This window comes from Mytilus galloprovincialis, chromosome 7, assembly GCF_965363235.1.
Source record: "Mytilus galloprovincialis chromosome 7, xbMytGall1.hap1.1, whole genome shotgun sequence".
Classification (NCBI taxonomy): domain Eukaryota; kingdom Metazoa; phylum Mollusca; class Bivalvia; order Mytilida; family Mytilidae; genus Mytilus; species Mytilus galloprovincialis.
In genome coordinates this window covers 41,109,042-41,131,758 of record NC_134844.1, presented here as the reverse complement: position 1 = coordinate 41,131,758, position 22,717 = coordinate 41,109,042, and the positions used below count along the sequence as shown (strand labels likewise).

Below are 22,717 nucleotides of genomic sequence, written 5' to 3'. Positions count from 1 at the left end.
CGGGTTATGTTCTTCTCATATATTTTATGATAGTATGATACTAAACCCCTAACGGGAGGGATTGTACCTGATATTCATATGATGAAGACATAATCTTTCAATCAGTTTAATTGAGGTCTGGAACTGGCATGTCAGTTAACTGCTAGTAGTCTGTTGTTATTTATGTATTATTGTCATTTTATTTATTTTCTTTTGTTACATCTTTTGACATCAGACTCGGACTTCTCTTGAACTGAATTTTAATGTGCGTATTGTTATTCTTTTACTTTTCTACATTGGCTAGAGGTATAGGGGGAGGGTTGAGATCTCATAAACATGTTTAACCCCGCCGCAATTTTGCGCCTGTCCCAAGTCAGGAGCCTCTGGCCTTTGTTAGTCTTGTATGATTTTAAAATTTTAGTTTCTTGTGTATAATTCGGAGTTTAGTATGACGTCCATTATCACTGTACTATTATGCATATTTTAGGGGCCAGCTGAAGGACACCTACGGGTGCGGGAATTCTCGCTGCATTGAAGACCCATTGGTTGCCTTCGGCTGTTGTTTGCTCTATGGTCGGGTGGTTGTCGCTTTGACATATTCACCATTTCCTTTCTCAATTTTATTTATATAAAATTAAGACTGAAAAATGTAAAATAAAAAAATCTGACAATCAAAGTCATAATGATGAAAATCAAACTGGCAACAAAAGCATTAAAAACTTAAAAAAACAAAATTGAAAGAGATAAAAGAATTGATGCTGATAAAATAATCTGTTAAAAGCAGAAGGAACAAATTTTCCCTAAGGGGAAAGCATAATATGTTTTGCTGGTAATTTATTGTGGGTTTTTCTGTTGCAAATTACTATGAGATAAGTGTCTTGTATTTTATTTTTAGACATACTTAGCATTAGCAAAAGGAGGTCTTGTAGATGATCATATACTCATATTACCTATAGGTCATCACCAGTCAACAACATCAGCGCCATCAGAAGTTATTGATGAAATAAACAGGTGTGTATCATACTCTATACATGATTTTAGTAAATTTTGCAGTATACACAAGTATTTTCATCTTTTTCTGTAAATTCAGAAATTATTGCGTGCATTTATTATTGCAATTTAGTCATTTTAGACGTAAATGCGATTTTAATTTTTAGGATTTTAATGAAAAATCCTGTTTAATTTATATAAAATATTTCAAAATCAAGTTTTAATTATTGTATTTACAATTCTGTCGCATTTTTCGCAATAATAAAAACCTCAATAATTTCTGAATTTACAGTATATTGACTACGTAATCTTTGTATTTTTTATGCAGTTAAGCTGCATTATGCGAGCACCCTAGATTTGTGTTCTACCCAATAAATCTTGAAATACTTGCCATTGTTATTATCTAGCTTGCTACTATGTTATATATAACTAATTGAACACTTTTTTAATACTTTTTATTCTGGATTACAAAAAATATGACCAGAAAAACCTTAAATGATCGTCGATTTATCCAAAAGTTTTAAAGTTACACATAGGAAGTAGTGCTTATTAAGAATCCTTGTGTTGTTCATTATGACTTGTGCTTTTAGCTAAGATGTCAAAGAACAATTGTATGAAATATTTAATCGCCGAAAATCTCTTAAGACAAGCAGTTTAGATTTCCCAAATGACAAAAGTGGTAGGAATATTTTTGTCATCAATACGTAGTACAACTACGTCAGTAGTCTATTATATAATAAGTTTAACTGTTCATGCTGTTGGCGGCAATTTCAAATTAGAAAAAGAAATTTTCGTAGCTTTTCAATTTGGAGGCAGGTGTGCAAATTAGCGGTGGTCCGAGGTCCGCGACCTTCCACTTTTGAAAGCGGAATTTCGACTAGGATAGTTGGTTTCTAGCTACGCCCGACGTAGTCACCTTCCACTTGAAAGAATTTAATAAGAAATTACTTTGCAAACCTTTTCACCATGTTCACCAAAGTCTCCAATTAAACGAGTTAAAAACTTATTTTTATCATTATTATCCATGTTGGCGATGTTCATTTTGTTCAACCGCTAGCTTTATACAGAAAATCGCCGACAAATATTGTATAAATTCGAGTAAAATCGTATCTGATTGACAAAAACAACATTGTAAACACATAACAATGGCGGCCGTGAATTCTAAATCGGATCCGATTCCGGAAGCGGATAAGGATAATTCCGGGTTTGGCGATCATTTACAAAATAAATCCAAGCAGGTGAAAAAATACATCTATGCATGGTAAATGAATATAAACACTAGTATTTTAAACCAAAAGATATATGTAAAAGAAAGAAAAAGCAGAAAAATATTTTATTCAGAAACTCAAAATTACTTTTTGACAAATTTTAATTTAAAAATCCAATACAACGTGACAGCTGGGAACAGTATATCTAACAATTATTATATACATGTTCATGGTCACAGTCTAAAGTTTCTTTATAAATGATAAATAATGATAATGCATGTGAGATGCTTTTAAAGTGTAAACATATTACTGCAATTTCGAGGGGTTATTTGTTTTTCTCAATTTTGAAGGGTCAATTAAAGTAGCTGAAAGTTTCTTTCTTTATTTTCACAAATAATGCAACTATATTATATATACCTTAATGTAAGTAAATCATATGATATATAGGTGGCATTCTTTGGGCCACTCTACCCCAGGGCTTCCAAAACGGTCATATATTCCGGACATTTGATTAATGTCCGGTAAAAGTCCGGCTGGGCAAAGCATGAAACGATCATATACATTTTAGTTTTCAAGGCTTTTTCGGTCATTTTAACATAAGTCACGATCTTTTTGACCCAACCTTTTGCCTTTAACATCTACACATTTCCGGTCATAAAAGTGACATGATGATTAATTACTATCAAAACAACCCCTACTTCAATACTTTCTAATTTTAATCAAGGCTAATTAGTTGTTGGACAGGTGATATCTACCTGTTCAGTTGACAGGTAAACTATGTTCAGTACCGGACATCGTATAAATTGATCGGTCTATTCACAATTATTTTCTTACATTTCAGCGGTTTGTAGCTCATTAATTTAGTCCAAAAGATTAAAACTATAAGAAATTAGTTTATCTACATGATTTGATAAAATTTTTTAAAAGGTTTAAATGAAAAATCGTCAGAACTACGTCGAATGAACTAGAACACGTGTGCGCATGTGCAAAGGTGGGAAATTTAATTATGCATCCTTTATTTCTTCAAAATGCTAAAATTATCATTGATACCTGTATCTTAACGTTCATTTCAAGCATTTTGTTGAAGAAATAACGTGGGAAGAGCTTCTTCACTCAGTCATGCTTTGCAAACGTACACGGATTTTACGTATCCGTTTACAGTCCATGTTTTACCATTGTCAAGTCAACATCCGGTTTTAGAAAAACGTGATTTTCGAAAATGAAGTTTTTGACATGTCATTTTGCACAAATAAAGAGTCTATGGCAGATATGAGCACGCTGAAGTGCACACTTTGAATGATGCACTGCCAATTTAACAGTTTACATCCAAACATCCAAAACAAAGTAAAGTTTAAAATCGTTTTTTAATCTAATGTCATTATCATTGGAATGGCCATCTGATTACCATAATTGTGACTTAGTCTTAAGGGATTAAAATCGGGATCAGATATAAAATGTCCGGCTGGCTCAAATGTTTTTTGGAAGCCCTGCTCTACCCCCTCCTGTTTGATAACTTGGAAACGGTCGAGCTCCCCACCCCTAAACCATATGAGGGGCAGATCCAGGATTTTAGGTTAGGAGGGGCGCAAACTTAAATTTTCGCCGAGCAGAGCGAGGCTAAAAAAAATTGAGGTAAAATTATCGGAATATTCTTTATTAAGCTGAGAACAACCCATGCTTTGCAAATTTAAGGGGGGTGCAAGCCCGTAACCCTCCCCCGTCTGAATCTGCCCCTGCATATATTCAAGTTTAGGACAATATAATAAATAAAAAATGAAATATAGGGGGAGTCCATGGAGTTACCCCACCCCCTCCTGTTTGAGAACTTGGAAACGGTCGAGATCCACACCCCTTAACCATATATATTCATGTTTGTGACAATATGAAAAATCAAATGAAATATAGGAAGAGTCGCTGGGGGTCAGCCCACCCTTCCTGTTTTAGAATTTTAAAATGGTCGAGTTCCCCACCCCTAAACCATATATATTCATGTATGGGACAATATAACAAATCAGATGAAATATAGGGGGAGTCCCTTGGGTCACCCCACCCCCTCCTGTTTGAGAATTTGAAACCCATTGAGATCGCCACCCCTTAACCATATATATTCATGTACGGGACAATATAACAATTCAAATGAAAGATAGGGGGAGTCCCTGAGGTCACTGTTCGCCCTCCTGTTTGAGAACTTGGAAATGGTCAAGATCCTTACCCCTAAACCATATATACTCATGTATGGGACAATATAACAAATCAAATGAAATATAGGGGAAGTCCCTGTGGTCATCCCAACCCTCCTGTTTGAGAACTTGGAAACGGTCGAGATCCCCACACCAAAACAATATATATTCATGTATGGGTCAATATAACTAATTAAATGAAATATAGGGGAGTCCCTGGGGTCACCCGACCCCTCCTGTTTGAGAACTTGGAAACCAATGAGATCCCCACCCCTAAACCATATATATTCATGTATGGGACAATATAACAAATAAAATGAAATGTAGGGGAAGTCCCTAGGGTCACCCTACCCCTAGTGGCGGATTCAGAAATTTTCATAAGTGGGGCCCACTGACTGACCTAAGAGGGGCCCGCTCCAGTCACGCTTCAGTGATTCCCTATATAAGCAACCAATTTTTTTCCCAAAAGGGGGGGGGGGCTGGGCCCCCTGCCCCCCTAAATCCTCTGCCTACCCCTACCTGTTTGAGAACTTGAAAACCGTTGAGATCCCCACCCTTAAATTATATATATTCATATGTATGGGACAGTCAGACCTCACCTTTGATCCCTGTTGTAGTGAACATTTGTCTGATTCGTGTCTCATAACTTTTGTACTATAGAACACAAACTCAGTTTTCTTTCCAGGGAAACCAGTCCATTCATACTATTACATGTTCATACTAAGTCAAATTGAACTTCTAGCAGTCAAATAAAACCAAGGTTAACTACCAAGTAGAACAACTGCAATCATTGGGAACTTGTCCCACTGCAGACTCACCATATAAAAATATACATTGATATATGCATTGCTTTTGAAACCTTGATGACATATAAATTATTTGCCTTTATAAATAAATCATTAGATAAACATGAATGTACTATATATGAATGTTTAATGTTGAGGCAACATTGCCACAGTTTTCATAATTACGGTTGCCTTGGTTTTTGGTTAACTGCCTTCAGCGCTTACAGCGCTTTGATTTTTCGTAATTAATTATTTTTACCTTATTTTATTGTTTAACATTTATTTTAAATTCATTATTATTCATTTAGTTACCTGGAATTTGTTATTAGTAAAAATGAACCATGAACTTGAATGTTCAGAAAAAACGCAAATGTCCTTAAGTCTACTAGGCAGAATATGTCAAACGCCACACAACAAACTGACAAAGTATCCAGAATCAATTAAGTAGCCACAAATATACAGTTCTTGTTCCTCAAAAATTGGTAGTTATAAAAATTGTGAAATCTGCAGTATACAAGCAATTCATTTGGGTAGGAAAATGGAAAAAGTTTCAAAATAAAACATACCAAGTTGAATTTGTTTAAATGCAAATCAGACATGATCAGGTTGTTGACTCTTTGACACATTTCTATTTCTAGTCTCAATTTTATGATGTTCTATCTGAAAAACTGTTTTGCATAGTAAAACATGATGATGTTTAATAAGTAGAAACTTGAAATCAAATTCCACTGTTTAATGTGTATGCAGTTTTTCCTAATTGTTTATTTTTATACACAACAGGTATAAAACCGCCTTGAAGAAATTCTTTAAACAAATAGGGAAATCAGTTGTATTTTTTGAAAGGAATTATAAAACTCAGCATTTACAAATTCAGGTATGTTAATGTGTGTGTATAAATAGCTTTTATGTAAGAAGATGTGTAATGAGTGCCAATGAGACAACTCATCCAAGTCACAATTTGTAAGACTAAACCATTATATGTCAAAGTACTGTCTTTAACACAGAGCCTTGGCTCACACAAAACAGCAAGCTATAAAGGGCTCCAACAATGACTCGTGTAAATCCATTCAAATGGGAAAACCAACAGTCTAATCTATATAAAAAATGAGAAACGAATTACACTTATGAACCACATCAACAAACAACAGCTACTGAACATCAGATTCCTGACTTGGGACCAGTGCAAACAAATGCAGCAGGATTAAACATTTTAAAAGGTACCAACCTTCACCCCATCTGAAACAATAGTGTAACATCACAACATAGAAAGTATAGGTAAAGTTGCAGTAACAAAATATCACCTAGAATTCCATTGCTTATTTGTGTTGACGTTGCATTGTTCTGTGTAATACTTGTTATTTGACATTACTGTCATACCTGTCAACTGACCCGTATTCTGCGGGTGTGACCCGAGATTTTCACAATTATGAGGGATCACCCGGGACACCCGCCGGGTCATTCAAATAACCCGGGAATTCCGAAAATGACCCGATTTCACCCGTTTTTTTTAGCTTTGAGATTGATTTCATAAGTAATATTCCTTTGAAATACCGGCAAATTCGTAATTCTTCCATGAACAGGAAGTTCATTTAGCTATACAAACTGTCAAATTAAGTGACCCATTAAGTGTATGGCTTCACTTGACAGCTTTGGTGTCAAACAAACTGTTAATTAACACCAATTACCTTAGCTTTAGGTCGTAAATAAATTGTAAACATATTTCAAATAGACGTCTAGAGTTACTTCCCCTTATTTGTCACCATTCAAAATTATTCCTTATATTTACGTTTTATGGGTGAAAAAGATTAAATCATTAATAAATATAAAATTCAAATACATATTAAAAACTAAATTTTTATTATTTATATACCTTTATACAATTTAAAAAAAAGAAAGCAAGGCCGTAACTACCCTTGAGGCAAGTGAGGCAATTGCCTCACTAAAATTTCGACACTGATTTTTTTTATACATATATATAAATATAATAGTCATTCGTTGTTCTGTCTCAACCTTGATTTCTATAACTTGTCATCATTCCTTTTAAACTATTCTTCCTGGATATAACTCAGCATCTCAACGGGTGATGTTTCTCGATTACATTAACCTAGTAACGATAATCATAATGGATCTCTAGTTAAAAACAGGCTCTTGCAGAAAAAGGAAAAGCGACACTGAAGGTAAATAAGGAATAATTCTAGTAAACTAGTTTTTTTGTGAACAGAGTCTGAGTGATGCATATAACTTCATTAGTACAATCCAGAAACGATAAGTAGACTGACAAATGAAGTACTGGTTTTCGTAAGGGGGCAGTCCTGTCTGCGTATTCATTTCTCCGTTTCGCCAAATTTTGACAAATCAAGTACTGGTCATCGCAAGGGGGCAGTCCTGTCTGCGTATTCATTTCACGAACTTTAATCTTTCTCTTTACAGATAAATAAAATATAAACTTTAATATGAAACATCCATGGATTAGTTTTTATCCATGTTTCTTTAACCTTAAAAAATGAAAGAATATCCCATATTCCAATTTGATATTATCGAGGATCGAATGGTAGAACCTTTAACACAGGATTGTGTCTTTACTTATTCGGGACTACGGAATTTCATTTCTTTATATTCGGGGTTTCGGAATCGGACACCCCCAACCCCTCACCCCTAAATTTATAGATTCTGGAACTAAAATACCACCAACTATTTCCAGAAATAATTGGAAATTACGGACCTACATGTAAACGTCAAAAACTCCAGTCCAATTTCCCCTGTACCCATACCAGATATACTTACTCTATAAATAGAATAATATACCTGTATCTTATCTCATTCTATCCCGAGTTTGTCTACTCTTTGTCAGCATAAAAGCGAGTTTAATATTTTGAAACTGCGACTGTATGATGCGATATGGGGCTTACAGGAAAGCTAAATTCCCTTTTGCAAACAAAACTGTTACTACCGATGCTGCTACCGAATTGCTGATGGAGAATGAATTGGAAGAAGACATTGATCATTGTGTTGATGATAATGTGCTACATTTAGAAACACAGACTGCTCTGAAACAACTGAAAACTTGGAAAAGAGCATGCATGAGTGGCGAGAGATTATACATTGCAATGCTCCATGTTCATCGCGATAAGGATATCAGCAGACCAAATTATGATTCTGAAACGATTTGACTGAACCGGCAATAGAAAAATTTGGCAAACTCTACTGAATCGGTGTTTGTTCTATGTACTGGCAGCAGACTCAAATCAGTGATATTTGGATTATTATCTTACTTATAAATTTAAATAAAGTTGTTCAAAATTTGGTGTTAGTAAAAGTCTTAAAATATGAAAAATATATAAAAAAAAGTGTCCAAATTCAAAACATTATCAAACTCTCTAAAAATGCCTAGAATGCAGGATTTTGTACCATTCATTTCATACCCTCCAAAAAAAAAATCGACTCGCTTCGCTCGGCTCACTTATTTTGCCTCACTAAAATAAGATGCCTAGTTACGGCCTTGGAAAGTTGAAAATTATTTTTTACATTTATACCTTCTTTAACTATATTACTATATTTTATCACAGTCTAATTTCCTTCCATAATCAAACATGGTATGTTCTAAGGCCAAATAGCCAGCAATCTCAAACATTTAAAAATGACTTTTGAACAATTAAATCTTTATTTGGATGAATAAAAATAGTAAAGAACATAAGACTGTTACACAGAATTATTAAAATCTTTAAAAGTGCAATGAAGTAATAATTAATAGGATTTAAAATGACTTAACCAAGTGAACATGCATTGATGTTGTGGTATCTTTGATATACTTTACAAGAAAATGTACCATAAATACTGAAATTCAGCTCGAAAAAGTTCGTACGCGTTATGACCTGAGATTTGATTTTTCAATGCAGGTCATGACCTGCATTTTCATCGTCACAGGTTGACAGGTATGTACTGTGCAAATTGCAAGATCAACAGCAACTGCAATCAAAAACATTGATATGATCACAAACTGCTTTCAACATTTTAAGGTTGGGCATTATAATATGAGAGTGGTTAATGGTGACTTACCAAACCATTTTCATAAGACTTCATATTATTCAAAAAATGTTACCATGATTTTAAAGATGGTAAAACCTACAATATAGCAACTATTCTTAATTTCAAATTAAAAAAATTTGCTTTCCAAATCTACTTTCATAGACTATAAATGTTTTTGGTCATGTGGGTAATAACAACTATTGTATATTTAACAGGTAGTTCCTGTGCCTATAGATTGTGTTCAGGAGTTAAAAGATGCCTTTATGCAGTGTTCAGAGGAGGAAAATGTTGAACTCAATGAAATACCAAAACATTCTGACTTAAAACAGGTATTATAAACTCTAGCACAGCTTCCATCACAGTCTTATCCAGGCTTGAGTGAATTATTATTTTGAATTTGACCATCTAGAATATCAGTTAAAGTCATATGAAACGAGTGATTGGTGAAAAATAATGTTTATCCAATTCTTGAACCAATGCATGTATATACCATAAACTTAGTCCTCTCTGCACGATTTTTAAGCAGTTAAGTTGCTTTATGCGAGCACCCTAGATTTATTTTCTACCCAATAAATGCTGAAATATGTGCCACTTTTATTATCTGGCTGGCCATCATGTTATTTATAACTAATTGGGCACTTTTTTCATACTTTTTATTTTGGAATATAAAAAATATTACCATAAAAACGTTAAATGGTCGTCGATTTTCCCAAAAGTTTTGAAGTTGCACATAGGAAGTAGTGCTCGATAGAAATCCTTTTATAGTTTATTACCCCCTGTGCTGTGGGCTAAGATGTCAAAGAACAATTGTATGAAATATTTGATCGCTGAAAATCTATAAAGATGAGTCGTTTACATTTACCAGATGGCAAAAGTCGTAGGAATATTGTTTGTCATCGATACGTATTACATACATCAGTAGTCTATTAATAAGCTGATATAAGTTGGCGGCAATTTCAAATTACATAGAAGACGAAATTTACGTACCTTTTAAATTGGGAGAATTCTGATGATACATAGGTACTTTATTATTAATCATTTTATTCGTTTTTTTGTCTGATTGAGATTATTTAAATCATCTTTATTCAGTAATCTTTAATGTATGCTCATTTGTTTTCTTGTTAATATTATTCCGATTTCTAGCAAATCACCTTCATGCTTGTCAAATTAAGTTGTTGTTATTGTAGTTTTCTGATTGGTCGATGTCAAGGTCATTTTAAGATTGTTTCGCTTTTGTCACAATTGTGTACAATGTAACATAATGCTACACGTGCTTTGATTAAGCTCGATGTGGTTCAATAAATACTGTGATGTAAACTTTAACAACTGTTTTCTAAAGGACGGCATTATTTAACTTCAAAGTCGCATATTTTGTAAAATATTAAGTCCGAATCTGTGACGCGTATCACACCGTAATTGTTTTTGATTTACAAGGACTTTTCGATTTCCGGTACAGAAAAATACGACTTTTTTATATGTTTCTTTTCATAATTTTTCACATTTAAACACTGGTTAAGTGTTATTGAATCAATTCTGTGCGGTTCCTTCAGCAACTTTATGCTGGTAAACAATTTCCCCATGAAAATAATATGAAAAGTTATCGCATGATACAATAAAAAGGTAACGAGTCGACTGACGAGACTCGAGAAACGTTTAATATGTTCAACAAGTCTTACTATTACAGTTATTGAAAGTTTAAATAAATGTTTTTTATTATGATATTAGTAATGGAAGACAGTTAAACCGTAATCAACATATTTTAATTCAGTTATAATTTGAGACGTAAAAAAAAATTGAGAGTGAAAATGGGGAATGTGTCATAGAGACAATAACCAGATCTTAGAGCAGACAACAGTCGAAGGTTACCAATGGATCTTTAATGCAGGAAGAAACTCCTACACCCAAAGGATTGCTTTTGCTGGCCCCTTAACACAATAACCATGATAACAAAAATGTAAACTATTTCAACTACTTGTTCAGGTGGAACTTTTAGACCAGAGGAAGAACAAAGTAACTACAATGTAGTTAATAAGTTCTGGAGAACTTTTCGGCTAGTTAGTCCTTTCCGCCTGGAACTTTCCAACGTCGGAACAAAAGAGCATTTACAATAACTTGGACATCATACTAAAATCAGAAATATACACAAAAAAATTAATAAAATTTTAAAAAATGTACAAAACAATTATGAAAAATAAATATGATATACAGCAACAATCACCGCATTAGTGGGTCCTCACTATGGACAGGTGCATACAGAATGTGGTGGCTTAAACATCTTAACTGGCACAAAACTCTCCCCTAACATAGGACAGTGTATGTGTATAATCTCAGACATTGAATCTTTATAAATATAAATTGGAAATAACTTTTGAAAGTGGTAGGATTGCATAACATAAACATTACTGTTCAAGCATTATTTGATACTTTAGAAATAGCTGAGAACAATGCCTGAGATAAATATTTTGACTAATTCTTTACACTATTCATCTGAACGTGGCCAAGTTTGACTTTGGGTTTTTGATTAACTGCCTATAGCACCCTTTGGTGCTTTGATTATCATTGTTTACGCAAATATATATCGTTTAATCGTAATTTTTTTCCCTCTCTGTCTGTTACGAGTTAACAAATATGGTTACTCATTAAATGCTGTGTTTTGAAGCCGAAGTTTACCGATTGACACCTTATAGTAAACAAATAACAAAGAGCATGGGTATTCAGCACGTGTTTAACATGTATAATTAGATAATTGTTTATTTTAATGACAGATCCATGCGTATTGCGATCACTGGATTTTTACGAGGAGGGTCACGCTCAGGTCACTATGCATACGGAAAATATGTCGGCGAATTGCTTCCTGGAAGCAAGCAATTAAAAATAACTAAACTTCTTCTAAATGTGGACAAATTAAAGAATTTTCCTCAGAAAAAAGTATATGTACATAAGCTGTATAATGAAAACTATCCATTTAGTTATAAAATACATATTTGTTTTTAATTTGAGGTTTCTTATGACTTTAACCTGGCAGGGCTAAATTTCTGAATTCTTGGTTCAGAAAAAATTGAGGTTTAAGCTATCTAATTTTTTCTAAACCATCTCCTTGAAACAGGCACTCTTTGCCACTGTTTTGATGGGTTCAAAGTGTAGTAATAATTTAACGACTGCTTTCAATCATATCCTAGTAACATGCATGTTTAAGAAAAATATAATCTGTTATTTAATATTCTATGTTTCTTTAAAAATTTATAATGAAAAATGTTCAAATTGTATATTTCAGATTAATAAGTGAAAAACTGACTTAAAATATTAACTATACATCATTTAATTGAATGACATATTCCTTTTTGTATTTCCAGATTGTTCCATCAGGAACACCATATTTTTATGCTGAAATTCCTTCTGGAGAAAAGTTACTTCACAGAATCAAGAAACAGTTTCCTATTCAGTTTGGAAGGTAAATCAAAGACAAACTTCTCTTAGGATATTATAGTTTTAATATTTTAGAAACTTTCATTTCCAGTGGGCCAAGTTAAGCTTTTCTCATCACTTGATGTCTGTTGTTCGTCTTCGTTGTTAGTTAACTTTACCAAATTTTTCTCCTAAAATTACTGGACCAAGCTTAACAGGATGGATTATTAGTCAACCTTCTACTAACATTCCTTATTTTACCTTGATTGTTTTGCAGTTTTGGTGGTAAACAGTTCCCATTGTAACCATTTTGATCCACTTAAGATCAATTTTGTGTATATTCTCTCTCAACATATTTGAAAAATTGTCGCGTATTTTATATCTATTCCATTTTCATATTATTGGTGATATATATAAAATGAAAACTTTTCTGTTTCAGAGATGTTCTTTCTAGTGTACAAGTTCTGAACATGCCAGAGAGAGTTGATTGGAGGAACTGTAAAATATCAAAAGATAAAGAAGCACGGCTAGCGGCAAAGTTTAAAGAGGACTTCAAACAATTTGATTTGAATTTGGACTGACCATCATACATACTTTTTGCTAAATTTATTTCATATACATATTCATTTACCATTTATCAAAACAAATAAATTCTTTTTATATACACATAACAAAATTATTTTCTAGTAATAATTTCATCTTTGGTATTATTTAAGAATATGGTATGAGTGGTACATCAGAGTATCAGGATCTGAATAATGTGTCAATAATTTGGGTTTGTTTTTAATGTTATTTGATTAATTGTCTGTTGTCCTAAAGACCAATATTCTCTCTGTTTTATTTTATTCTTGTCAAAAAACATAATCACACATATAGAAGACTTTAAATTATACATTTGCTGCTTCTACACCAAGCATAACATTTAAGAGTGTAAGCAAAATCTGAACAGAATAATGTCATGTATTTTTAGAGATGATCTAATACCAAGTCAGCTGGCAAAATAAATGGTCAATGTAATATTTGCAATTTGACATTAAGCAGCCATTGATTGTTCCATCTTTACACACCTTGTGTTACATAAAAACAGTTTCCTAGACCAATTCTTAGTTGCTGTGTAACCCAGTTATGTATATAAGTGTTGAAATGCTTCTTAAGGGAGTTGGCTTCTCAGTTTCAAAGTAATTAACTTTTCAAAACACTAGTTTATATTGATAGGGGATTAATAAAGGAATCCAAAGAGCAAAAAAAATATATAGGTCACCGTACTTGTTTTCGAGATATTAGCCATTGAAATTTTGGCGGGAAAATATTCTCTCTTGACTTTTCATAGCTTTATCATTGACAAGTTGAAGTTCTCAAAAACTGTTAAAAAGTAATTAAAATTTTATAAGACTTTTACAGATGTCTTATCATTATACATGTAAAAGATTTACAAAAAGAAAAATGGGGGTCACCGGGCATTTTTTTTCAACGCATTCAAATGGATAAAACCAGAGGATTCTGAAAATCTGACAAAAAAATCCAAAACATGACAAGCCAGCTTCCTTAAAAGAGTCTGAAAGTATGGCATCCTGTTCTATATACTTCATTAACTGACTTAAATCAAGATTAAATTAAAGTAGCAAAGAAATGCATTAAGAATAATCTGCTAGCTGAGACTCACTACAAAAGTTTTTATATGTTCAATTCGCAAATTAAAAGTTTCAGGTTCAGTCTTTTTAATACAGTGTAACAGTCAAGTACTTTATGGACAAACATATTTGAGAGTCTGTCAGTTTTCCTACCAAAGTAGATCATTAACCCTAAGTAATGCTTCACTGATTTTAATTTGGTTTCAAAGGTTAATCATGAAAATCATCAAGTATTAAATATTTGATGAGTACGACATCTACAGTAAAACCTGTATAAACCGGCCGGCTTCGGGACTACGAAAAAGGGCCGGTTTGGACAGTGAGCCGGTTTATTCAGGTTTCCGTTTTGACCGGAAGTTAATGACTTGTGACGTCCGACATTTTGCATGTAAAAGTTCTCTCTGATTGTAAATTATATCTGATAAATTAAAATACTTTCACTTCGTTTTTCATTGTTTGCATTTGCATCATAATGCTCGCGTTGTTTGGATTGTACTCCCATGGTCAATAATTTGAAACGTTGGAATGGCCGATTAAAAAGCCAGAGTATTATCAAACGTAATTTCATCCCTTTCGAAACGTTGTCGTTCAGTGTACAATATCCATTGATTGTTGTCATCCGGGTGTTTTTCATTATCAAGGTCATTTGTTTAGGGGTTCATAACAGGGAACCCAGGATTTCGAAATCACGATGCGAATTTCTTACTCTGGGATTTAAATTTGTTTATCCAAGTTAAAACGTATGTTCAATCCGAGATATATTCGGTGTGTCTTTTCGTTTAATTGACACGTTTATAATGTTTTAATAAATAATACAGCTCACTGCTGTACGATTGTAGGTTCACAGTTTGACACCTAATTGATTATCACGAAAAGCCATATTGTATAAAAAAAATATTTTTTGATTGCATATCGATCATTGAAACTAATTAGACAAACCGGTTTTGACAGGTAATAATTAATGTAATTAAGAGTATTGGGACTTCATAATTAGACCGGAATTCGTAATACACAGGGTCCGGTTTACAAAGGGTATTTTAACAAAGACTTTGAATGGAAAAATATGGGACTTTCATTTTCGGCCGGAATGGACAGGAAGCCGGTTTATTCAGGGTCCGGTTTAATCAGGTTTGACTGTATATACTTTTTTTGGGACGATCAATGGAGTTGAATGTGGACATGTAGTTGGAACCCCCCGCCTTTGTCCTGGGTTAGGAACCCCCCTTTTTAAAATGGCTGGATCCGCCCCTGATATATATGGGACTTACTCATTGTTGAAGTCAATACAGTGAACTATAGTTATTAACATCTACACCATTTTGGTCTCAGGTTGATAGTTGTCGCATTTGCAATTATACCACATCTCCTTTAATATTGTATACAGCTTTCTGACATTGACATGACAGTATAAATAGTAGAAAAACAATAAATTTTATACTTTAATCTATAAATATCAACATAACAAATAAATCAGCTCTTTCAGTTCATGTTGCATTAGGTCTCATTGACCATAAGCACTTCTATAACACTCAACACATTCTTGTTTTTAAGCTGGAACAAATTTAGACTGTTGTGGTAGCCTAAACTCAGACATATCATTCTCTATATCATAATAAGACAGATCATTATACTGGTAGTACTCTATTGATTTATACTGGGAGTTGTCAAATGGCTCTGAAAAAATATGATATAAAATGCTATAATATATATATTTAAAATCCCATGAAAATATATATTTCGTGAAAAAATGTGAATGTGCCAGAATTGTTCGAAATGTGAAGATCTATATAATACATGTACTATGTTCTTGATAAATTGTCAGACTACTCCTTTAAGGAGTTATTGTCCTTGAAAAACTATTTTTTTGTATTTTTCAATTTTGTGATATTTTTGTGGAAAATATTGAAAATTGATAGAAACTGAATTAGATAGAAAAATCGTCACCAAAATAAGATCATAAGATCTACAAATATCACAACATAGCTGAAATCATCAGTAGACTCCTTGTTGAAGTTATTTCCCTTCAATGCAATTTTTCCATGATTAAATTTTTGTGGAAATTGTAGTATATAGCAACTGTTATTTGTATATAGTCTGTAGACAATACATAACTGTCTACCTTCATTGAAGGTTCAGAAGCTTCATTAACAAAAAACATCATTAGAAGAAAAGATTTCTTTATTTTTTTTATTTTACTGATTTGACTGATGATTAGGCTTAGTTTTAGTGAGCTATTATTTATGTTTGTACTCTGTTGTGTCTGTTTAAACACTTCAACTTCTATTTATAAAGGAACAAATTCACAGGGTATTGTATTTTAAGTATGCACTATAATTTTCATATGGTAAAATTTAATAATACCAGTCTTAGGTTCTTCAGCTTTGGCAACAGTTTCCTTCTTGGCAGGTTTCTTTTCTTTTGCTGGACCTTTATCTTCACCTGTACTGTACAGCCGTGGTAAATATCCCTGTAATGTATGTAAATAACATGCTATTAGATCATGACATAGACAACTATTTTTTTTAAAGTTTAGGATGTTAGCTTGCTGTCTTACTGCTATTTACCAATTAAAATGGATTTGATTATATATTGAAACAGTTTCATCAGAAGTCAAACTGTGGGAAAAAAAAAGGCTGGTCCCATTTTCACTAATTATTTGGTTCATGTAAAACATGTCAAAAGATGGGGAAGAATTCAGTAAACATGGTAAATGAAATATTTTTGTTGTCAACATCTTATTCTGCATCTAATGGTATATTGTTTTAGAAACATTTTTAGACATGTTTATTCATTCATCCTTACACATTCTTGCCATATATTAGGTCAAGAATATTGTATCAATTTATTATTTGATGAATTAATATGTTCAACCACTTTTAGTAGTTTCTTCAGTACAAGGTGAAAAGAAGTAAGAGTCCCTATAGAACAGGGTATCAAAATGTTTAAGTCATTATTTGTCTTAAGTTACATGTATGTTTGTCTGTTGATGAAAAAAATGCATTTTCTCTAAATGTTTTTTTTAAATCTATTGCATTGTACTATAAAAGACAAGTTACCAAAAACTTAATTTAAAAATTTTGATGAAACATTTTGTTTCCCTTATCATAACTAATAAAATGTCTTAAGTTGTTCAACCTTGGCAAAATTTGTAAATTTTTATATGATTTTATGATTCTGTCGTACTGTTTATTTATAATATAATCATTTAATGTATGTGAAATTTGAACTGACCACAAAGACTGTAAGCAGTACTAGTGCGTTAAAGGCATGGAAAAAAGACTGATAAAATCATTACCATACCAAAAAACAGTATTTAACTGAGCCTAGGAGTTTTTGTCCTTGCTCAGAAATGCTCAATTAGTTCAATTCTCATGTTTATAAAGGGGCAAAACTCAAGAATGGTAAAAGTGACGCCACACAATAGGGCTCTTCATGGTTAGTTCGGCCATATTGGATAGGGGGCAGATTTTTTGAAAGAGGTGGAAATAGTATGAAAGTATGGGAAATCCTATGCATGTTTCCAAGCAACTGCTCTGTTTTAATGATGTTTTCCCGTATTTTTCACACCATTTTTACCTCTATTATGAAAATCTGTCCCTATCTAATATGGCTGAACTAACTGCAGTTCTGCAAACATTTCGTGAAGCAAATGCATAAGATTTGACCAAAATTGAAAAGATCAAAGAGAAAAAATAATAGATGAAAGGAAAATGATGCAAAAAAACATGAAAATGTGTGAGTCTCACGCTAAATGAGTGAGACTTGGCAGCCCTGTAACCGTGAAGAGCCATATTTCGATTTTGATCTGTATTATGTAGTATTTATTCAAAACCGATCTGTATTTTGTGGTAGTAAGCATTGTGTATAAGTTTCATAACATTTGGTTGAGGCAAACTAAAGTTTTGAGAAGAATTGAGCGTGTCTGGCATCCCTGTCAATCCAAGTAAAAACTAATGCATATGTGAGATATTCCATATGACTCCAGAGCAATCAATGATAAATACAAACGACATACTGTACTGTGTACACAGTGGCGGATCCAGAACTTTTCCTAAGGGGGGGCCCGCTGACTGACCTAAGGGGGGCCCTCTCCAGTCATGCTTCAAGGATTCCCTATATAATCAACCAAATTTTTCCAACGAAAGGGGGGCCCGGGCCCCCCAGGGCCTAGGTTGGTCCCCTCCGTAAAACATTCAGTATGCCTTCGGAATATACAAATATTAACGGTCGGTATGAGCTAATGATGGCCTTGAACTTGAACGTTTCGGTTCCCGGTTTGACGACGTCCACATACGGTACCAGTTGAAATGGCGTTAAACGTCAGACTGAAGTAATTTCTTGATCATTTCGTGGAAACATCCCAAACTCATTAATTCTTGATTTTATAATAGGGGGAAACATAATTATATTAAAGATCATAAAAGCAAAGGCTTTTAATCGGGCATCGGCAAAATAGCAAATATGATATTTGATCAGCTCTGATTAATATAATTCAGCTATTTCTATAGAAATCTAAATTACATCATTATAAATTTGATAAAAAAAGATATATACACAATATGACATAGACGACCGCATAGCTAAAAAAACTTGATTGCTTTTGAAATAATAGCTAGTTATTTGAATTGCATACCATATCTTTAAATAAAATAGGTTTCAACTTGGCTTCCGCTTACCAGGGACTTGCTTTTCTAACGGGACTTGTCTCTATTATTTTTAATTAATTTTATTATTATCATGTATACATAAAATGTCCATCTGCTAACTTATATTCTATTTTTCTATAGAAATAGGCTATTTTGCCAGTTTGAATTAAGATATTTCACACAGTGCCGGCAATATATAACTGCCTTTTATTTTACAACAAAGAAATATAGATTGCATGTCGACTGCTTTCCTCATTCAATAATTCTCGTGAAATGTACGAGCTTATCATAGATAGCCGATAGAGCGACGATATAATTTATAGGTCAACAAATGAGGGGGGTCAACAAATAACTTAGAAGGGTCCTGATCCCGAAACCCGGGCTTAAAAACACGAAATCCGGAGGTCCCGAATTTAAATAAATTAAAATCCCGACATCCCGAAATTCGGTGAAAGAAATCCCCGGGTATCCCGAAATCCTGAGCTTAAAAAATACGATCGATAAGGCCTCCTATCCCTTCCTCATAAATCTCATAAATGATGAATAAAAACTTTATTGGTGGTACACCATCAGGCTGTTGTTTGATATGTATACACGAGTGGGGGGCTAAATCGCTGTTATTTTAAAACTCTCTCCCTTTAAGCAACGACACATTCCAAGCCCCCCCCCCTTTCCATTTCCATTTTTTTTTAATCCCACATCCCCACTTTTATCTATCCCTGTCCGGTAAACATAAAAACAGCTTACCTGTTGGTGACCTTCTGCTGTTGTTTTTTTCTATGGTCGGGTTGTTGTCTCTTTGGCACATTCCCCATTTCCATTCTCAATTTTATTGTTATAATTATGCCCTGACCATGGCCTTTTAGGGATTATTTTTTTTATTCATATTTTTACAGAAGTGAAATGTCAAAATAGATCCATGTCTGTTCCTAGTAATAAGATAAGTAAAAAATCTATGTCCTCCTTCTGGTGTATTGAAGTTTTTTTTTTCCAAAATTTTTTTAATTATGAAGCTTATTCTTGTTTTGAAGAATCCCACCTGGACAATTATTAAGTACATGCAATTCTTTCAACTTCCGAACTTTTTTTAAAGTGCTTTATTTTTTTGTATGCTATAAATATAAATCAACAAACACTTACAGTAATGACACGAGCGCATGATACGCCCGTCACATTTTCACAGAATAAATTACTTCTCAATCTCATATTTAAAATTTATGAAAATCAAACAGGAGAGTACATTAATAGATATAAACAATTCACCAAAATTTCATAATATTTGCTGACGCATTGTTCAGTTATTGTCCGAAAACTGGAAAATCCCACCGTGTTTTGCCAGACAAGCTTGGGTTGTGGGATCACGTCTTGCAGAGTAATCTCGGACTACAAAGATTCACGAGAACGGCTGAAAGCATTTTTTTGTTTTTCTCAAATTCTAGAGAAATTCCTTTTTCTGACAAATATATGACTCTGTAACTCAGAAACGTGAAATCTAAAATTTATAAAAATCAAAAGGGAGCTCTTGTCAATAGATATAAACAATTCACCAAAATTTCGCATGTTGGTGAAAGCATTCTTTTTAATGAAAAAAAAACTCAACTCGGAAACGTAAAATCTTTATCAAATAAAACAAAATGGAGCTCACGTCAATAGAAATAAACAAAGTTTTATGCAAATTGGTAAATGGGTTTTAAAGTTAATGTCCAACATGTTGACGGACGGACAGACAGGCAACTGTATACCACAATATGTTCCGTAAACGGCCATATATAAATTATCTTGTCAAGAATTTCAATAACGGCCGGGAAACAGACTACCCAGGGCCCCCCCCTGGATCCGCCTATGGTACAAAAACATTCAAGGTTGACTCTTTATATCATATTCCACACATGCATGGCCATGGGAAAGGTCAAATGATGTATCTATCTGTTTATCAAACAGGAAAAGAAGAAAACGCAGTGTTAGTTAATCTCTAGATAAAATGGAATGCTATAATGTATCAATATCTTTTAAACCTACTCGTAAAACACAGGAATAGCTTGCCAATTTTCTTGTTAAAGCAGAAGAAGCCATGACTTTCGGTAAGTCGGGTAGGTACCTGTGTACTATGGTAAATCCAAAGAAGTTACAAAAGGGATTAAATAAATTTAGAAACAATAAAGGTGCAGATACGAATAGTTTACGCATATTCATTAATATTTCATTAAAATCAACCATTTTCTACTTAATAACCAAGTCGTAATTATCGAGAGTAATTGTTTTCCATCAATTTGATGTGTTTTCATGAGCTTTTGATTCTGCCATTTGACAAGAAACATTCAATTTGAATTTTCCTTGCAGTTCTCTATTTTTGTTATTTTACTTTTCTCTAGAGCCCATATGTGAAATCAAATGCAATGTTATGACCATCAGCAAGAAAAGAAATCAAATCAAAAAGGATCATATCCTACACAGCCATGTTAACTGTTATTTGAGATAAGATTTTACTGTTGACACTGGCTACGGTTACATGGAAATGTAACAATAATAAAAATATTATTGTTACATTGGAGACTAAATGCCGGAATGCATGGTTGGGTAAGGATCTGTTTAATTACGAATGTAACAATAATTATTAAGGCTACGGTTACATAGCGTTATTGTTACATGAAAAACAGCAATGTACGATGGGACTAGTAATATGTACTAGATAATAAAAAATGAAGACATTTATTTTATATTTGCAATACATACATTTATTACATACAATTTACATACAATTTATTTACTGTAATTTTTTTATTTACAATGACAATTTCTACAAATCAAGTAAGTGGTTTTTAAAGTCCGACACATTTTTTATGAACGAAATTGCGTCCTCCACGGTTACGTGTACATACAGAAGTTCTTAGTATTTAAGTTACAATTAGCAAACTTTGCTTTTGATGTATCAATTTGGGTCAAGTTGTATAGCTGTATGAAATTTATGTCTTGATTTTGTTTAAGTTTCGCCGGTTTAAAACGCATCCCAAAGTTTTTCACCCTAAACAAAATTGGTTCAAAGTATAATGACAGTAATAAGAGTAGGTGTGCAGTTAAATACTTTAAAAAAGAAAAACCATTGAACTATATGTTTCGCCTTTGACACTCCTAATCTTAAGTAGTATCTTTAAGAACATCAAAAACATTAATACGTAAAACTATTCAAGTTAAACACCATTTGATTGTTGAATAATAATATTTAATATTTATCAGTATTACAAGTATTGTTTAGTACATATGAAAGAATTAAGCAACACAACTATAGAAGATTTAAATTTAATAAATCTAGCGTACATTGCTGTTTTTCATGTAACAATAACGTAATGTAACCGTAACCTCAGTAATTATTGTTACATTCGTAATTAATCGGTTCCTCACCCAACTTTGCATTTCGGTAATTAGTCTCCAATGTAACAATAATATTTTTATTATTGTTACATTTCCATGTAACCGTAGCCAGTGCCTTTACTGTTATAACTTAACTGTTTTCAACCCACTGTCTGTTATCTGTTTAGTTAAAATTTGCAATGTTGTTTTAATAAAACTGTTCTTTTGAAAATAGGATCCCTGTTATCTGTATCTGTTACTTGACACTCAAAGTGTTCCCTGTTTTTGACATAATTTGTCTCTGTGAACTGATCTTAACTGTCATTTACAAGAATTTTAAATATTCACACGTTAATATCACATTAATTTTCTGTCCATCTCTTTCTTTACGGTGCTTCCTTAAAGGAGTGACACAAACAACATATATGTAGTTGTCTTTGGAGATCTTTGACTATAGTACATCCTTGATGAAAATTGAGAATGGAAGTAGGGATTCATGTGTTAAAGAAATAACAACCC

The 22,717-nt window shown here is 33.0% G+C and overlaps 2 protein-coding genes across 3 annotated transcripts in view; one reads left to right on the top strand and one right to left on the bottom strand.

Moving 5' to 3' along the window:
- Nucleotides 1-13,249, top strand: part of LOC143082997 (CWF19-like protein 1) — a 39,633-nt gene extending 26,384 nt beyond the window's left edge. Inside the window, exons 11-15 of one of the 2 annotated variants that reach the window (XM_076259080.1) lie at nt 875-990; nt 5,923-6,016; nt 9,384-9,497; nt 12,522-12,619; nt 13,013-13,249. In XM_076259080.1, the coding sequence (XP_076115195.1) occupies nt 875-990; nt 5,923-6,016; nt 9,384-9,497; nt 12,522-12,619; nt 13,013-13,154 (564 nt within the window). In that variant the 3' untranslated portion in view covers nt 13,155-13,249. The remainder of the gene's footprint in view (nt 1-874; nt 991-5,922; nt 6,017-9,383; nt 9,498-12,521; nt 12,620-13,012) is intronic. The other variant, XM_076259081.1, reaches the window with a different exon arrangement.
- Nucleotides 13,250-15,630: 2,381 nt separating this feature from the next.
- Nucleotides 15,631-21,005, bottom strand: LOC143083004 (NADH dehydrogenase [ubiquinone] flavoprotein 3, mitochondrial-like). Its single transcript, XM_076259101.1, has 3 exons — nt 20,870-21,005; nt 16,566-16,671; nt 15,631-15,878 (listed from the first exon to the last, which is right to left on the bottom strand). Exons 1-3 carry the CDS (start codon nt 20,921-20,923, stop codon nt 15,751-15,753), a joined length of 288 nt encoding a protein of 95 aa, XP_076115216.1. The 5' UTR covers nt 20,924-21,005; the 3' UTR covers nt 15,631-15,750.
- Between the last annotated feature and the right edge of the window lie 1,712 nt (nt 21,006-22,717).

Coding starts and splice junctions, on each gene's coding strand:
- LOC143083004 (XM_076259101.1), bottom strand. CDS start 20,923: ATGGCTTCTTCTGCTTTAACAAGAAAATTGGCAAGCTATTCCTGTGTT. Junction 16,672..20,869: donor GCTATTCCTGTGTTTTACGA/GTAGGTTTAAAA, acceptor CATACATTACAG/GGATATTTACCACGGCTGTA. Junction 15,879..16,565: donor AGCTGAAGAACCTAAGACTG/GTATTATTAAAT, acceptor ATATTTTTTCAG/AGCCATTTGACAACTCCCAG.